The following is a 16,157-nucleotide window of genomic DNA, read 5'->3' on the forward strand; positions in this document are numbered from 1 at the left end:
AGGCCGAGGATGGGCAGGTACTCGTGGTTTAACCGGTTGTCGTGCACGATGACCTTCTCCACCTTTTTCACCACAGGCAGGACCCACGGCTGGCCGTCATCCGTCCGGTAGGCTGCAAGAAGCAGGGGGAGGAGGAGAATGAAGAACGTGGCACATTTGGGGCACTGGTTGGTGACTTTTCACAGCACAGGCGTCAGACACTGTGTGGCCTCTATTTCCCAGGTGCCCAGTGGCTGAGCACCATCTGGAGCACTGACACTGGCAGTGGAGATTATGAGGCCCTGGCAGTCACACTGTCTGGGCTAAGCGCTGTGTCTCTCCCTGTTACTTCCTAATGTAAGCAGCGGGGATTACTACGATTAATAAGATTAACACCAAAGGAACGTGCAATGCGCTTGTTTCTCCGTTTGGGAGAGAAGCAGGAGAGCCTCACGTTTACAGGACTCCAAAAATATGGAGCAACCACAACAATTGTTCTAGTTGTGCGCTGCATATGCAGACTCTGATGAACCAATACACGTATGTAGATTGGAATAAAATATTAAATTTAATAATGTAACTGTAAGCGGCCAATCAGGTGGGACTCACCTCCCACGCCGAGGTTCACCTTGGTGGGAAACGGGTCGTTGTTGAAGTCCTGCGTTAACTGGAACACGGCCACAGGAGCGGACAGCGGAACGTCACAAAACACCGACATGCTTTGTCTAGTTTTACTGGAAACGGAGGTGACAAAACGCAACGAGGAGCAGACACATCTGACGAACGAACGAGGACTTTGACTTGGATTTGGGCATTGGAAAGTGGGCTCGAGGCGCTTTTGCCAATAGAAACCGCGAGGCACCCGCCGAACCAATCGCAGCGCTGATCCGCCGCAGGTCAACGTTCAGAGAAAACGCACGTCGGCCAATTAACGCCTCTGGACGCGCGTCGAGCCCCAAAGTGGGTGGTGCGTAGGAGTTCGCTGCAATAACGCGTTTGGCCAGAAGGTGGCGCCATAACCCCGTCGATGGCGCGTGAGGAACGTAAATCTAAAAATATCTACGGTGTAAACCTGCTGCTCTCCCATCACGTCTGCCTGCAGTCGCCGAAGGTGCTGGTGAACGAAGGCTCGGACTGTTCTTTGGTTGGAAAACTGCGTCAGCTACACTGGAACTGTGAGTCAGTGTAAAAAGAAGGAGCCACGACAAATCTCAGCTTGGTTCAGTTTAACTCAGCCATGATATAATACATCAGGAATGTTAGGGGTTTCAGTAGTAGAAAGTAGTTTTAATGAGTGTTTTCACCCAGTGCTGTACGTCGTGAAAATATATGCCAAATAAATGTATGTATAATTAATAGTTATATAAATATCTGTATAGTTATTCTTTTTCTTCTCTATACTGCATGTAAAATAAAGTTACTTAACAGATTAGGATTTACTGTAGGATGATTTATGTACAAACATACATATACATAAACATAAACGTATTTACAATAAAAAGTTTCATAGAGAGATAAAAAAATATGAATCATAAATCTGAATGTTATTAAACATTGACTTTCAGGTGGGATCAGATTATTGAATAGTTGAATAGATAACCTGCTATCAGGCAGATGCAACATGTATCCAAACTAGAAATTAATCACATAGTTCAATACTTCCCAACGCCGATAATATTTTTATGTTTATGATTTAAAAAGTTTCATGTTGGAAGAATTATTGTTTTTGTTTAATTGAGCATTTCTGTCTAGATGATGTGTGTATTTTAAACTTTATTTAAAAAAAAAAACATTTGTATATATATATATACACAAATTCTGAAGTTTCATTTAGGAATGAATATATTATCATTCCATTAATTAGTGTTATCATCCACTGCTCACTTCTGTCACCAGAGTGGCAGCACTTATCACAGAACACTGAGCTATTTATCTTTGCAGATGTCTGGACCTTTCCCGGACGGGGACCCACCCTCCACTCATCTCTGCACTCTGACAGTAGATGTTTTCATTCTTTCCAACCAGGTGAGGGTGTCTCGTATGTTAGCTATCACTGTCAGCCCTGCAATTATGGGATTTGAGCTCCCAGAACAAGGCTTGGGGGCCAGGACGGGGGTTCGGTGTGTACACACACGTGGCCCCGGGGCCGCAGCCTGGACTGTGGTGCTGTCTTTGAGTCAGAGCAGGGAGTGACAGGAGTTCCCTCGGGCAAGGCAGCGCTCGCAGGGAGAGCATGTAGCGCGCAGATCAATGGGTTTAGTCAGCTGAACGTTCGCAGGCACTTTCTCTGCCTCCACGCTGGGACGTGGAACATTTATTTTGGCGTCTGGCAGCGCAATGCAAATATGACAAAAGGACTAGTGCCAACAGGACCTGTGCTGCGGCCGTGTTTTCATTCTGCGCGCAGGCCGTGCTGCTGCTGCTACGACGCTGACGCTACAGCACACAAAGGCACGAGACACATTCCAGCTGTGGTATCACTGAAACGCAAACAGCAGCGTGTGCGCACACACACAGCGCATTCCTGGAGGAGGGGGGGGGGGGTCAACTCTGCTCACATGTTGCTCCGGGTCAGAGAGCTGTGGTGAGTGACCACCTTTCTAGCTTCCCGCCTTGTTTGTTTTCCAAAGACAGTGTCATCAATTCTCTAACACGAGAGCAGACACAGCAACAACAGAGGGCACGGGACCTCCCCACTGTTCCCAGTAAGGCCCAGTGACGGATGGAGCGCGCACGCAAAAACACACACCAGTGCAACATGCGTTTCACTGCATTCCAACATGCTGGTCTGCACGGCTCGAATTGATATCAGGACATGAAATCTCTGATATCATGACTATGACTAAGAATGTGCACACCTGAAGAATTACAGAGTACAGATAACATCTCTGTGACAGAACATGTTCAGCTTAGTGAATTCCAATTGAAAACATTTTCAATATAAAATCCCTTAAAATCTAAAAATAAAACCCTAAAAATCCTGCTTGGGATTCATCTAGCTAAACTAAGCTAAGCTAATGTAAACTAAACTTAACTAAGTTAAGTTAAGTTAAGTTAAGTTAAGTTAAGTTAAGTTAAGTTAAGTTAAGTTAAGTTAAGCTAAGCTAAGCTAAGCTAAACTAAACTAAGTTAAGCTAAACTAAGCTAAGCCAAGATATAATAAACTAAGCTAAGCTAAATTAAGCTAAACTAAGGTAAGCTAAGCTAAAGTAAGCTAAACTAAGGTAAGCTAAGATAAGCTAAGCTAAACTAAACTAAACTAAACTAAACTAAATTAAGTTAAGTTAAGCTAAGCTAAGCTAAGCTAAGCTAAGCTAAGCTAAGCTAAGCTAAGCTAAGCTAAGCTAAACTAAACTAAGCTAAACTATACTAAGCTAAGCTAAGCTAAATTAAGCTAAAGTAAGGTAAGCTAAGCTAAGATAAGCTAAGCTAAGATAACTGTAGCTTGTTTTAATTGTACAGACTATTGTACAGATAGAGGAAGTGAATCGGCATATTTCTAACAATTTTAAAGAATTCCTTAGTTGCCACTAAGGACCCGCAGGGGGCTGGATTAAGCGGCTTGGAAAATAGATGGATGGATATTTGTTGATTTGACTCTGATCGATCACACTTCTGAAAACGGCAGCTAGCGCGCTTGTTGTGGCCTTTACCCCACGAGGCTGGGTGGAACCTCCGAGCCAAGGTCTGCAGCGGCCTGTTCTAATTGATTAATGTTGTCTTTTGGCCAAATCAGGTTTGCCAGACCTCAACTTCATACAAATATGCATGCAAAGGAACAAAGACGGGAAGTAGAAGACTCGCGTCTGAATTTTTACACCAATCGTGATTGTTTGTTTATTTTTTGTCAGCAATTAGAATTCTGATTATGTCAATGATGATCTGTAAAGATTGTTTGAACCAGTGTGTGTTTTCTCATTGCATCCAGTCTGGACCTGTTTAACAACACAAATTTGTTGCATGTGACATGATTCATTAGCTTTGCTCAGTGAACCATTGCTTTGAATGTTATGATCATAGAGACAGTGTCAAGTTTAGTTTACGTATAATTACCTTTTGAATCTTTTATTTTAAAGCAACACTGTCTTTCCCAGGAGAGAGATTATTTCCTGAGCATATTGGACAAAGGCTAGGAGGGTTTTAACTCTGCTCACATGTTGCTCTGGGTTCCGGGTAGCATCCCGCCTTGTTTGTTTTCCAAAGATAGTGTCATCAATTCTCTAACACGAGAGCAGACACAGCAACAACAGAGGGCACGGGACCTCCCCACTGTTCCCAGTAAGGCCCAGTGATGGATGGAGCGTACACGCAGAAACACACACCAGTGCGTCTAACTGCATTCCAACAGCTGGTCTGCACGGCTCGAATTGATATCAGCATATGAAATCTCTGATCTCATGACTATGACTTAGAATGTGCACACCTGAAGAGTTAGTATGAGTACGAATAACATCTCTGTGACAGAAGATGTCCAGCTTAGTAAATTCCAATTAAAAACATTTTTAATATGAAATCCCTTATCAGATATATTTTCATTTCTGGACATTTATAGCCAGCACCCGCTTGGGACTCATCTAGTTAAACTAAGCAAAGCTAAACTAAACTAAACTAAACTAAACTAAACTAAACTAAACTAAACTAAACTAAGCTAAGATAAGATAAACTAAGATAAGCTAAGATAAGCTAAGCTAAGCTAAGCTAAGCTAAGCCAAGCTAAGCCAAGCTAAGCTAAGCTAAGCTAAGATAAGCTAAGATAAGCTAAACTAAGCTAAGCTAAACTAAGCTAAGCTAAGATAAACTAAGCTAAGATATACTAAACTAAACCAGACTGTGCTAAGATAAGATAAAATTAAGATAAAATAAGATAAGATAAGATAAGAGAGGCTGAGCTAAACTAAACTAAGTTAAGTTAAGTTAAGTTAAGTTAAGTTAAGTTAAGTTAAACTAAGATAAAATAAGCTAAGCTACGGTAAGATAAGATAAGCTAAGCTAAGCTAAATTACGCTAAACTTAGGTAAGCTACGCTAAGATAAGCTAAACTAAACTGAGCTAAGCTAAGATAAGAAAACTGTAGCCTATATTTATTGTACAGAATGGTCGAGGAAGTGAATCAGCATATTTCTAACAATGTTAAAGAATTCCTTAATTGTGTGCAGCATCTGTGAACCTGGTTTTAAAACTGCTTACAAAGTGAAAGAAAAAACAAAGCTACTGCCTGCCACATTTTTATTATTAGAAACGATTACACTTCACATATTTGATGATTTGACTCCGATCAATCACACTTCTGGAGACGGCAGCTAGCGCGCTTGTCATGGCCTTTACCCCGCGAGGCTGGGTGGAACCTCCGAGCCAAGGTCTGCAGCGGCCTGTTCTAATTGATTAATGTTGTCTTTTGGCCAAATCAGGTTCACCAGACCTCAACTTCATACAAATATGCATGCAAAGGAACAAAGACGGGAAGTAGAAGACTCACGTCTGAATTTTTACGCCGATCGTGATTGTTTGTTTATTTATTTTTTGTCAGCAATTAGAAATCTGATTATGTCAACGATGATCTGTAAAGATTGTTTGAACCAGTGTGTTTTCTCATTGCATCCAGTCTGGACTGAACCCATTTAACAACACAAATTTGTTGCAAGTGACATGATTGATTAGCTTTGCTCAGTGAACCATTGCTTTGAATGTTATAATCACAGCAGCTTCTCAGTGGCAAGTTTAGTTCACGTACAATAACCTTTTGAAGCTTTTATTTTACAGCAACACTGTCTTTCCCAGGAGAGAGATTATTTCCTGAGCATATTGGACAAAGTCGCTCCAGCAGCAAGGCTGAACTCCAGTCAACCTTTTGATATTTCTGATATTTCTGAATCGGCCCCAGCCAAGTAGGGCAGAACATGCACTCATTGAGAAGGGACACTGTGGCCCTAAACTTCCTGCTTAGTTAAGGCCCGCCTCCCTACAGAGTCGTTATCTCCAAGGCCTGAGAGCGGAGGGGACAAGCGTATTTAGGTTGCATGTTTCCTCCCAAACTAGATTCCCAACACCGTAGATCATAGACATTACAGACCTTACATCCCCTGTTAGCGCTCATATATACAAACGCACACCTGTTTGGGCATGGCCGTCTGCGAGAGAATTACAGCAGGCTAATTTATGAGGCCCAAGGGAGGGCAAAGGGTAGGAGACCCAGACTGGCCTGACCTCACTTCCTCCTCATGGTCCAAGTCCGACTGTAGATACGCAGCGAGGCCCTTGCTTTCCACATCACCCTCTCACGCTCGTACTTATAATTAGGGCATCTTTTTCCTAACCTGGCGAAAACAATGAGCCCAGAGGGATGGCTGCGGCCCGCAGCTTGGCTTCCACAGGCTTCCATTGTGGGCTATTTGGCACTTTCAGAGTCCAAGATAAGTAGGTGAGAGAAAGGTTTTGGTAAAAGTGTGGCCCCGGGTTCGCCTCTGGCCTCCTCATTTCCCTTCAGTGAGAAGGCGCTGTCATCCGTCACTCGGGCTCAGGCAGGGGTACAATAGCATGGTCTGGGTCCTGGCTACTGACACCTTCACGTGGCCTGCTGATAAGACTCAACTTCCCGGATCAAATAAAGGGAGCCATTTCTGTCCCACAACAGTTGGTCTTATGCCATTTATACTGATGGCCATGGAATCAGAGGGAACAGGAAATTATGATGTGCTGCATGAGGCAACTGGACTCCTCTTGAAATGTGCCTTCTCTATAATTCTATAATTCATTTTTTTTGGGGGGGGGGGGTGCAAGATGCAAGATGTCGTGGAAAATTTAAATACCGGTTGAATTGGCAGTCACCACGCACATGCAGCAGGCCTGTACAAACCCCCACCCACGGTGCACACTGGAGGGTTGTTGATGTTTTCTTTACGCAGACTTTACTACTGCGGTAAAACCGTCAGATACCGATCGCCTCTCAGCTTCTCAGCAAGCGAAGGCCACAGGGGGAGCGATAATTGCAGCCATTACCCGAAGCGTCAGGCCGTGTTTCATTCATTTCAGGGATCTGCTGTCTTTATTCAAGTATCTGCATCTGCAAGTGGACTGGTTTGCTGCGCCTGCAAGTACTGATATGACTGAACACCTGCCGCCGCGCGCAGAAGACACTGCTTCAACAGAAACGGACCAACAAGAAGAAACATGTTCCGCGCTGCCTGGAGAGCTAACAACTTTAAAGAACTCAAGAAACTCAATTGAGTGGAATGATTGAAATGGGACAACTGTAGTTTTTTTTTATTGAGCCATTTCTCCGGTTCTGGTTCGGTCCGTGCTCGCCGCGCCGGCCCTTTGTCGTGCGCCTGACCCCAGGAGGCGACGGGGATGATGGATTCATTCACCGCGGCAGCTTCTTGACACTAACTGTGAGTCTGGGTTTTGTTACAGCCAGGAAACAGACTCTTCCGCTCCGTAAACACTCCCCTCCGCTCGTGGCACGAGAAGGTGATGGTCAGCTGGCGGTCCGTGCGTGTTTATGCGGTAACCCGCGCCTCCTGTCCAAAAGCCGACCGACATAAACTGGGAGTGAATTTCCAGTTAGTGGTTCTTAGTTTTGCTGTTCAGTTTGAGGCCGCCCCATAACGTGGAAAGTACAAATCTGACTCGCCACGTATATTATTTTCTTTTTTGTTTATTGTTGAATCGTTACCAATAAAACTGCGTAAAGCTTTATATGATATGATGAGCTTTATATTGTTTTGGAGCATTTATCCATCATAAACTTAACCAAACCTTTGAAAAATTACCCTTAACACAAAAATGATCGTTTATTGTGCTATTTCTTGCACATCTGAAACTAAACTAACGCCTCGTGTTCACAAACATTGCTCCCATCCTTGTTCTCCCACCACTCATACGGGGAGGACGCTCTTTACGCCGTGTTGACGGGGAGCGGGTGATGTGATGGCGGCCAGTCGTCCTTTTCGTTACGCACGGTTCAGAAGTACCGGGCCTTCACAGCAGCCGCCTTTACGACCCACAAGCAGAACCAGGGATCCGCTTTTCAGGACACGGCTAAAATTATATAATGGCTCCACTCATCTTTATTAGTAGAGTTTAATTATTATTATTAGTAGTAGAAATGTGGAAAACGTCTTACATTTTGTTTTATCTGAGAAGGAAACAAGTAACTTCATTTTAATTCTTCATCTCTTCTTTTTTGCCATTTTTTCTCAATCCTCACAAATTATCTTATCAGTGGAATGCTAAGGCAGGAAACGCAGATATGCCTAATCTTAATGGGAGAAGCTGTGACTTCTCTGAGCCATTTAATTGCTTTTAATTTTTTTTAAACGTATTCAACTAACGAAGTGACTCGGTTTTGTAGCTTAAACCTTTAATTGAGCTGTAACATCGTTTTACTGCTTTGACATTTTAACCGTCAGGCCTGAACGTCTTTCTTGACGCGCAGCCAAAAAGAGAGAGAGAGAGAGAGAGAGAGAGAGAGAGAGAGAGAGATACTGACTCTATCGATCCCTCCCACGCTCCAGGACGTCACTGCGTGGAAGAGGACTGCAGCGTGGCTGACCCGAACCCTTTCTGAATCCAGCCATCCAAACAGGCTCGACCTGTCTCTCTCAGACCTCCAGCCAGAGGAGGGATGTCACAGCTGAAAGAAAGCCAGTCGTCCTCGGTCTGCATGAAAAACACGCAACGGAGGAGCATTCGTCACTTTTACGCGCGAGGTATTTACGTCTTTTACGCCCCACGCGGAGACAAATTGGTCCAGGTTTGAGAGCGCTGCCAATAATTCGTTACCTGTCACCGCTCCGCTGAGGGTACGGTAATTATGCTTCCCAGCCCGGTCATCACTTCTTCCACCACGCCTTTTTCTGTGAAGGACATTCTGAGGGTAGAGTTGCAGCAGCAATCTCAGCAGCACCAGCTTCCGTTCATGTCGTGCTTCGGCGCGCTGTCGCACGCGGCCCGCCTTCCCGGACAAGCCGCCGCGCTCCCCCTCGCCCCCATCCTGCATGCTGGCCGGCAGGGACAGTTCGAGTCCCGTAAGCTCCGGCCTCTCGGAGGGCGAGGAGAGGATGTCGTACCTGAGCTCCATGACAGTAACGGAGCGGCTGGCGGAGTCCGGGCTGCCGGTGGACGTGTTCAGCGCCGCGGTGCCGAACCACGCCGAAGACCCCGGACTAGAAACCGAGCACGAGGACCCAGAGAGCAGTAAGTTCACGATAAATGGCAGCGATTCTGGATGATAGATAATGGTGATAATTAAAAGCACAAACATTAGACAACGAGAACCATTACTGCGAAATTACAAGACACGTATTTTGATCTGTGTTGTTCAGGCTTTACCTCAAGACTAGTTTTAGGAACAGATTTAAATAATCACATCTATGTTTAAACATTGAATCATGCTCTTTTAAATTTGAGTTATAAATTAAATAATTTCCTAGGATCCGCCCAGTAAGCGCTTAAAATCAAGTAGGCCTGCTGCTCTGTTGTGTTATTATTATATCCCAGGAATGCAGTTACTTAAAATGAGCTTTGTAGGTGTTTAGATGTTGTTTCTAACTGGTTTATGTGGGCGGATCAACCTCCCGTTAAAACTCAATGCAAATACGCAAAAGCGACAGACTTTTCATTACAGATTAAAGTCTGAGTGAGCATTAATAAAAATACGTCACCATTTTACGTATTTATCATCAGCCTTATTTTGTTTATTGACAAATACTTTGGGATTTATTTGGATATAGTCTTTCATTTACGTCCTATGCGGGAAATTAAGGGAAATATTTCCAAAGCATTACATTTAAAATAATATTATATATATATATATTATTATATTATGAAATAAGACCAAAGGTAAATGATATACGTGATATATATTTTGAGTTTAAATAGTTTAAATAATTTGGGATGATCAGAAATTAAATGTATTGTTCTTGCAGTATTAACCCGTTTGGTTTTCTGCTCTCCTCAACGCAGAGAGCTGCCGTGTGCTGCAGGGCGACTGCGAAGACCCAGACTCGGACAAACCTGCCAACAAGCAGCAGCGGACCAGGAGGAAACCCCGCGTCCTCTTCTCGCAGGCCCAGGTGTTCGAGCTGGAGCGGCGCTTCAAACAGCAGCGCTACCTGTCCGCCCCGGAGAGGGAGCACCTGGCCAGCTCCCTCAAGCTCACCTCCACGCAGGTCAAAATCTGGTTCCAGAACAGGAGATACAAATGCAAAAGGCAGCGGCAGGACAAGACTCTGGAGATGGCGGGACACCACCACCACCACCAGCAGCAGCAGCCGCCTCCCAGACGGGTGGCGGTGCCGGTTCTGGTCAGGGACGGGAGGCCTTGTCTGACTGGATCCCAGAGCTACAGTGCTCCCTACACAGTCGGAGCACCGAACCCCTACAGCTACAACGGCTACCCATCGTACAGCTACAACGGCTCCGTGTACACCAACACGTACTCCTGTACTTATTCCAGCTTGTCCGCGCTGCCTCCCAGTAACAGCAGCGCCAACGCGTTCATGAACGTGAATTTAGGGATCCTCGGCGCACAAACGCAGAGCCAGGCTCCCCAAGGATCGGTGGTCACGCCCTGCCAAGGAACTCTACAGGGCATCCGGGCATGGTAACGCAGCCACGGGGGTTCTCCTTGAAGGACTCGATGAACTTAAACATTTCAATCAGCAACTGGACGAGACGGGCGCCGTTCAAACCTGTGCGCAACAACAAACACTGCGCAACTGGCGTTTCCAGCCGAGCTTGGAGCACGAGGAACCCTATGACGTTGACCCGGTCCATCACCTTATATACGTACAGTGTTTGTCCCTGAGCTGCGGTGTTTAACCCGCCGTTGGACGGTCGATCATTGCGCTGAAAGTAGGCAATGCGCAAAGACTGTGCGTAAAGTGGTTTCAAAGTGTTTGTAAATTTTGAATGTTCAGAATAATAAAAGGAGATTGTAAGGACATTTTCAAACAAACATACAAATTCGTTCTTTCATAATGTATAGACCCAAAATAGACCAACAACGGATTTATAATAAAACCTAGCTCAATAAAGTGATCACATATATAATGCGCTTTTACAGTTTAGTGGCATTTAAAGTGGACCGTGAGCGGATGTCTCCTGTTTTACGCACAAATAACACGAACATACGGTGAAAAATATGGCCGATGACGACATTAAGTAAGCGATAGAACAAATGCAACAGACGTGGCTGTATTCTACTGCTTTTGTTTGTGCGTATCTTATAAATACTACGGTCGTGGCCAAAGGTTTTGAGAATGACACACATATTAGTTTTCACAGAGTTTGTTGCTAAACTGCCTTTAGAACTTTGTTTCAGTTGTTTCTGTGATGTACTGAAATATAGCGTTCTGGAATATATGCAAATTGCAGGTATAGAAACCTAAGCAGCAACTTAACTAATTTCCAATATTTATGTAATTCTCAAAACGTTTGGCCGCGACTGTGCACATGTTGCCAATACAATAAATACAAATACGATACAATGCTGCCTACATTTATGCAAAATGCACGATCTATTTGTTGTTTTTTGTGTGTCAGTGTGAGATCAGGTCATATTACACATAACTGTATTTTATCATGAACGCTGATAAACTGATACTGTCTGAGTTTTCCCTCAAGTAAATTCAATATGCGTATTTTCTCATCTGTTAATCGTTTCTGAAGCCAAGCATGGATTTTTTTTTCTCCGTGTGAACGCTTGTGGTAGAGTTTTTTTCGGAGACGAGAACCAGAAACAGTGAGAATTTAGAGGCGAGCTGAAGTCCGGTCAGGATTCACATGGACATTAACCAGACAGCCAGCATCCTCGGGAACCACCGAGCGAATAAACTCACAGAGATGATAAATGCTGTTGGGAAAAAATAGACTCATATCAGCTGGAGTCTAAAATATACTATTCTAAGAACATATTATATTATATTATATTATATTATATTATATTATATTATATTATATTATATTATATTATATTATATTATATTATATTATATTATATTATATTATATTATATTATATTATATTATATTATATTCAGGTAACAATAATAATAATAATAATGATCATTAAGACTATTTTACGATTCTATTCCTATCTATTCCATTCTCTTCTATTGGGCTCATTTGTTTCTCTTTACTATTTACACTTTCTCATCTTGAGAACACAACAAAACCTGATTACATCCTAATAAAAATCAATTGACTGTTACAAATGATTAAACCACCCTCGTTTGCATGTCCGCTGGTTGGAGATGGACCTAAACACCTTCACCTCCCAGGCATGGTCGAGCAGGCATTAATGGAGATGAATGGCAACGTAAACAAAGTGTTTGTCTCCTCTGATGGCCTCCCTGGCCACTTCCTCTGGCTACTGCACTGCCGGTAGGACATACCTGGTGTCAGCGCTAAGTGCTGCAGAGTCACTAGTGTAAATAGAGCTGGCGACAGGACGGCGAAGCCCGAGGACGCGACCAGACCACGGTTGCCTTGTCAGGCGCTGCGATCGCTATCTTGCGCTTCCAAAGATAGCAGCCGGCTCATCGCAGCGCGAGGCGTGGAGTTTCCCAAAACAAACTCTCCAATGGAAACCACTCAGAGAGCTCACAAAAGACGCAGGGCCCAAATATAGAGAAGAAAATGTGCTGGACTAAAGCCTCTTCCATTACGACTGCCGTCCATCCGTCAACGTGGCATGAGATGGAAACGTGGACGAAAAAAGTTAAGGTTAGAACAAATGTATTCAATTTGAAAACCGCAGTATGTAATATTCTCAGGAGAGACGGTTTGCATGCTGCGCAGACTGCAAACAATAGAATAAAAGTCTTTGTGGTTCGTATGAATAAATTGGCTTGTCATGTGAAATCAAAAGATTTACACGTACTGCGTAAAAGGCACGTTAGGTCTGAGTCATGTTTCATGTCGTTTCTATTTGTAAATGCTAAACAGGAAACAATTCGACCAAGAATATTCTTAACTACAATAAAACAGCAGCAACATTCTATTAACGAGTGGTTGAGCTAATTTAGAACTTGTAATTATGATGATAAACAGCGCACAGTTAAATGTGCTACAACGTCCGTGTTTCCCGTGCAGACACGTCTGACACCCTGCTGCTCCGCAAACAGACGCCTCTGTTTAGTGCGGAGGAAAACACAACAGCACGAAGGGGGCGATCACCGCATCACGTCTCCTCATTGAAGGATGGCTCTGCGGTGTGTGTGTGTGTGTGTGTGTGTGTGTGTGTGTGTGTGTGTGTGTGTGTCGGGCTGCTTTCTACGCGTCTGGAAACCAACCACTTTTCCCCACAGGGCGGCGCTACGTGCCCGTCTGAGCAAACGGACCAGAATCACTACAGAGGTTAACGCGTGGGGTTTGACACCAAACGGCGTGGCTTTAAAGGCGTCACCGCATTCTAGTTAGGAAACCCACAAGTGTATGTATGCGCAAATTCTGTCACTTTGCAATGAGAAATAGCGTCATTCTGAATTACAATTATAATTATAATATAGAAGCTAGAATCACAGTAATAATTATTTTGGAAAAGTTTTTATAAAACATATTGGCCTTAGGCTGCAGCCAGTTGCGTTTTAGGATGTTTAGAACATTTCACGCGTCATTTCTTCAATATAATTTTTAACTTTTGAAAATTGAAAACAGTGTGTCCGCACAAGTGTACGCACAGTCTGCACTAGACGTCCCGATTCGTTGCACTTTGATTTGCTGACAATATTTTCCTCATGTCCGGACACGAAGAGACCGACACGCGTAGGTGCTGTAGACAGAGCTGTTAACCGTTTGTAGCCTTCGCTCGTTCCAACACAAGGTTAACACTGAAAACTCACGTTACCCACAGGTGACGCGTCTCTCGAGCAAAATCGGCGCATCTGGGTCTTGGCGCAGAGCGCGCGCAGCTGGGCGGTGCGGGGGAGGGACCCGGCAGAGGCAGCAGCCTATCAAAGATGAACGGGAGCTGCTCAGGATGTTGTAATAGTCTTGACGGTACCTTGCGTAGGCTGTTCATTAGCAGCACGGACTTACTTCACCTCAATTAAATTAGAGCAATTAAACCCGAAGAACCAGAAGACGTCTGCTTTCTGTGGCGGATCTCTTGATGTCTCCTCACAAAGTGCCCGCGAGCGCGAGCAAAGACTTTGACTCGTGTTTTTTTTAACCATGACGTTAAGTTTCTCGCCGTTCTCTATCAACGACATTCTCACCGGACGCGGCAGGAAGAGTAGGACCAGGAGAACAGAGGAGCTCCGGATCCGCACCGGCTGCGATAGGACGAGAATCCACCAGGTGGACGTGGAGGTGGAAGAGGAGGAGGAGGAGCGCATCCATCCGCTGAGACTGTCTCCTGATGTCAAGTTGTCTGCGGAGAAGCTCCGGCGTGATGTCCACAGAGAGGAGGCCGGAAAAGAAGAGGACGGAGACGGTGAGGCGTTCACTTTCGCTTGGAAACAATAATTATTTTTGTAAAATACCTGCGTCTCAATGTGCGCAAACCAGCATAAAAAGCTGAAATTGTATGAAAGTTATGGAATTGATATGGATCCAGCTTCTGTCTGTAAAATGTGTTTTAAATCGCACCAGATGAGGAATTTTCTTTCACTGTATTTCTTTTTATAATATAAATAAAATGCTTGGTTCTGCACATGAAATGGTGTGAAATGGACTAATCTTTTCCAAGAGAAAATCTAAAAAATACTTATTTTTTCGTTTCTTCTTCTTCGTTGCAGATCATCTTCCTCACAGCGAGCAGGACAAACAGCAGAATAACGAGGCGGGGGGCGACGGGGGTGATGGAGCCCGGTGCAGCCAGGACGGGGACGCCGAACTGCAGTCCGGGCCCGGCGCAAAGAAGCGGTCCAGAGCGGCCTTCTCCCACGCGCAGGTCCACGAGCTGGAGCGCCGCTTCAGCGCGCAGCGGTACCTCTCCGGCCCGGAGCGGGCCGATCTGGCCGGAGCCCTGAAGCTCACAGAGACCCAGGTTAAAATCTGGTTCCAGAACCGGAGGTATAAAACCAAGCGACGGCAGATGACGGCGGAGCTGGCGGCGTGTAGTTCGCCAAAGAGGGTGGCGGTCAAAGTGCTGGTGAAGGACAATCAGAAGCAGTGCTGCTATACGACCGGACTACACACGCCAGTAACTGTACCACTGTACCAGGCCGCCCAGTACCACCCGTATCTGCAGTACTACTACATGAACATGTGTGGAGGTTTGCCCTGAAACAGGATCAATGGCCTCAAAGCGTCACCGAAGCACGAGATGTCTTACAGCTGTTATCACTTTCTGCTGCATCTCTGTAGCCTTTTAAAAACATTGCTCGATAACAATACCAGTTGTGGTTATTGTTTACTTGAAACTAGAAGTTTATTAGATTTTTTTGCTCCCCACATTAAAGTAAAACTTTACTACTACTCTCATCTAAGGTTTCAAAATGTCAATGTGTCTGATTATGACTTGAGATTTATTATTTTTATGATCAAGGGAAATTAAAGATAATGAGTGAAAAACATCTTCAGTAAAAAAAGTTAAGTTGCTGCTATTCCAACTTGTTTGGTTAATTATGTTTTACTATAATATTTGACCTGTTTGCTTTTTCACACCTCTATCACATTCTAGCTTCAATATTACAAACTTGTGTCCTATTTTAAATAATAAGACTCATAATTGAATGCCCTGAAAAACAGTCCCCAAGTTTCACAATAATTAAAGCTGAATTTAGACTTTAGTGTAATCTAAAAAGTCTTGTGCATTTTGGGAGGTAATGTCAAATTATTGAGTGAATAGATCCACAAACACGCTTCAGTTCAGTCCAGAGCAGCAAGGAATTAATAGAAACCCAAGCAGTGAAAGTAGTTTATCTATATTTGAGATGATGACATTTTTAGGGGGGGTTTATTTTATTTATGTGAAATCTTTAGTGATCAAGAAAGTCATCTGCCAGAATGTGTTCTTCTGTGTATCTGGGCTGATTTCTCTGCTAAACAACAGATAAAGACCCGGACCCCGTGGCCGAATAACGCACACAAAACGCAGACGGGAGCAAAATGATGTGACTGATTTTAGCACAACACGAAGCACCACGTTCTGCAGACTCGACCCGATAATATTTGGCGGGCGAACGGCGCTTGTTGTTTCACATAGGTGTGTGCTGCCCTGCGTAGGCCCAC

General features: G+C 44.3%; 2 protein-coding genes and 1 pseudogene across 2 annotated transcripts in view; 2 read left to right on the forward strand and 1 right to left on the reverse strand.

Annotated features, from left to right (window-relative positions):
• LOC114842183 (aspartate aminotransferase, cytoplasmic-like) overlaps positions 1-874 on the reverse strand; it is a 4,194-nt gene extending 3,320 nt beyond the window's left edge. The window contains exons 1-2 of the mRNA XM_029127764.3: positions 589-874; positions 1-112 (exon numbers count right to left, since the gene is read on the reverse strand). The exon at positions 1-112 is cut by the window's left edge and continues 70 nt beyond it. Of these exons, the coding sequence (XP_028983597.1) occupies positions 1-112; positions 589-697 (221 nt within the window). The 5' untranslated portion in view covers positions 698-874. The remainder of the gene's footprint in view (positions 113-588) is intronic.
• Positions 875-8,633: 7,759 nt separating this feature from the next.
• On the forward strand, positions 8,634-10,961 carry LOC114842117 (homeobox protein Nkx-2.5-like; annotated as a pseudogene).
• A 2,997-nt stretch (positions 10,962-13,958) lies between these two features.
• LOC114841812 (homeobox protein zampogna-like) lies at positions 13,959-15,420 on the forward strand. The gene is made up of 2 exons (XM_029126963.3): positions 13,959-14,415; positions 14,720-15,420. Exons 1-2 carry the CDS (start codon positions 14,154-14,156, stop codon positions 15,208-15,210), a joined length of 753 nt encoding a protein of 250 aa, XP_028982796.1. The 5' UTR covers positions 13,959-14,153; the 3' UTR covers positions 15,211-15,420.
• The last annotated feature ends 737 nt before the right edge of the window (positions 15,421-16,157 follow it).

The sequence above is a fragment of the Betta splendens genome, chromosome 15 (genome assembly GCF_900634795.4).
Source record: "Betta splendens chromosome 15, fBetSpl5.4, whole genome shotgun sequence".
NCBI lineage: Eukaryota > Metazoa > Chordata > Actinopteri > Anabantiformes > Osphronemidae > Betta > Betta splendens.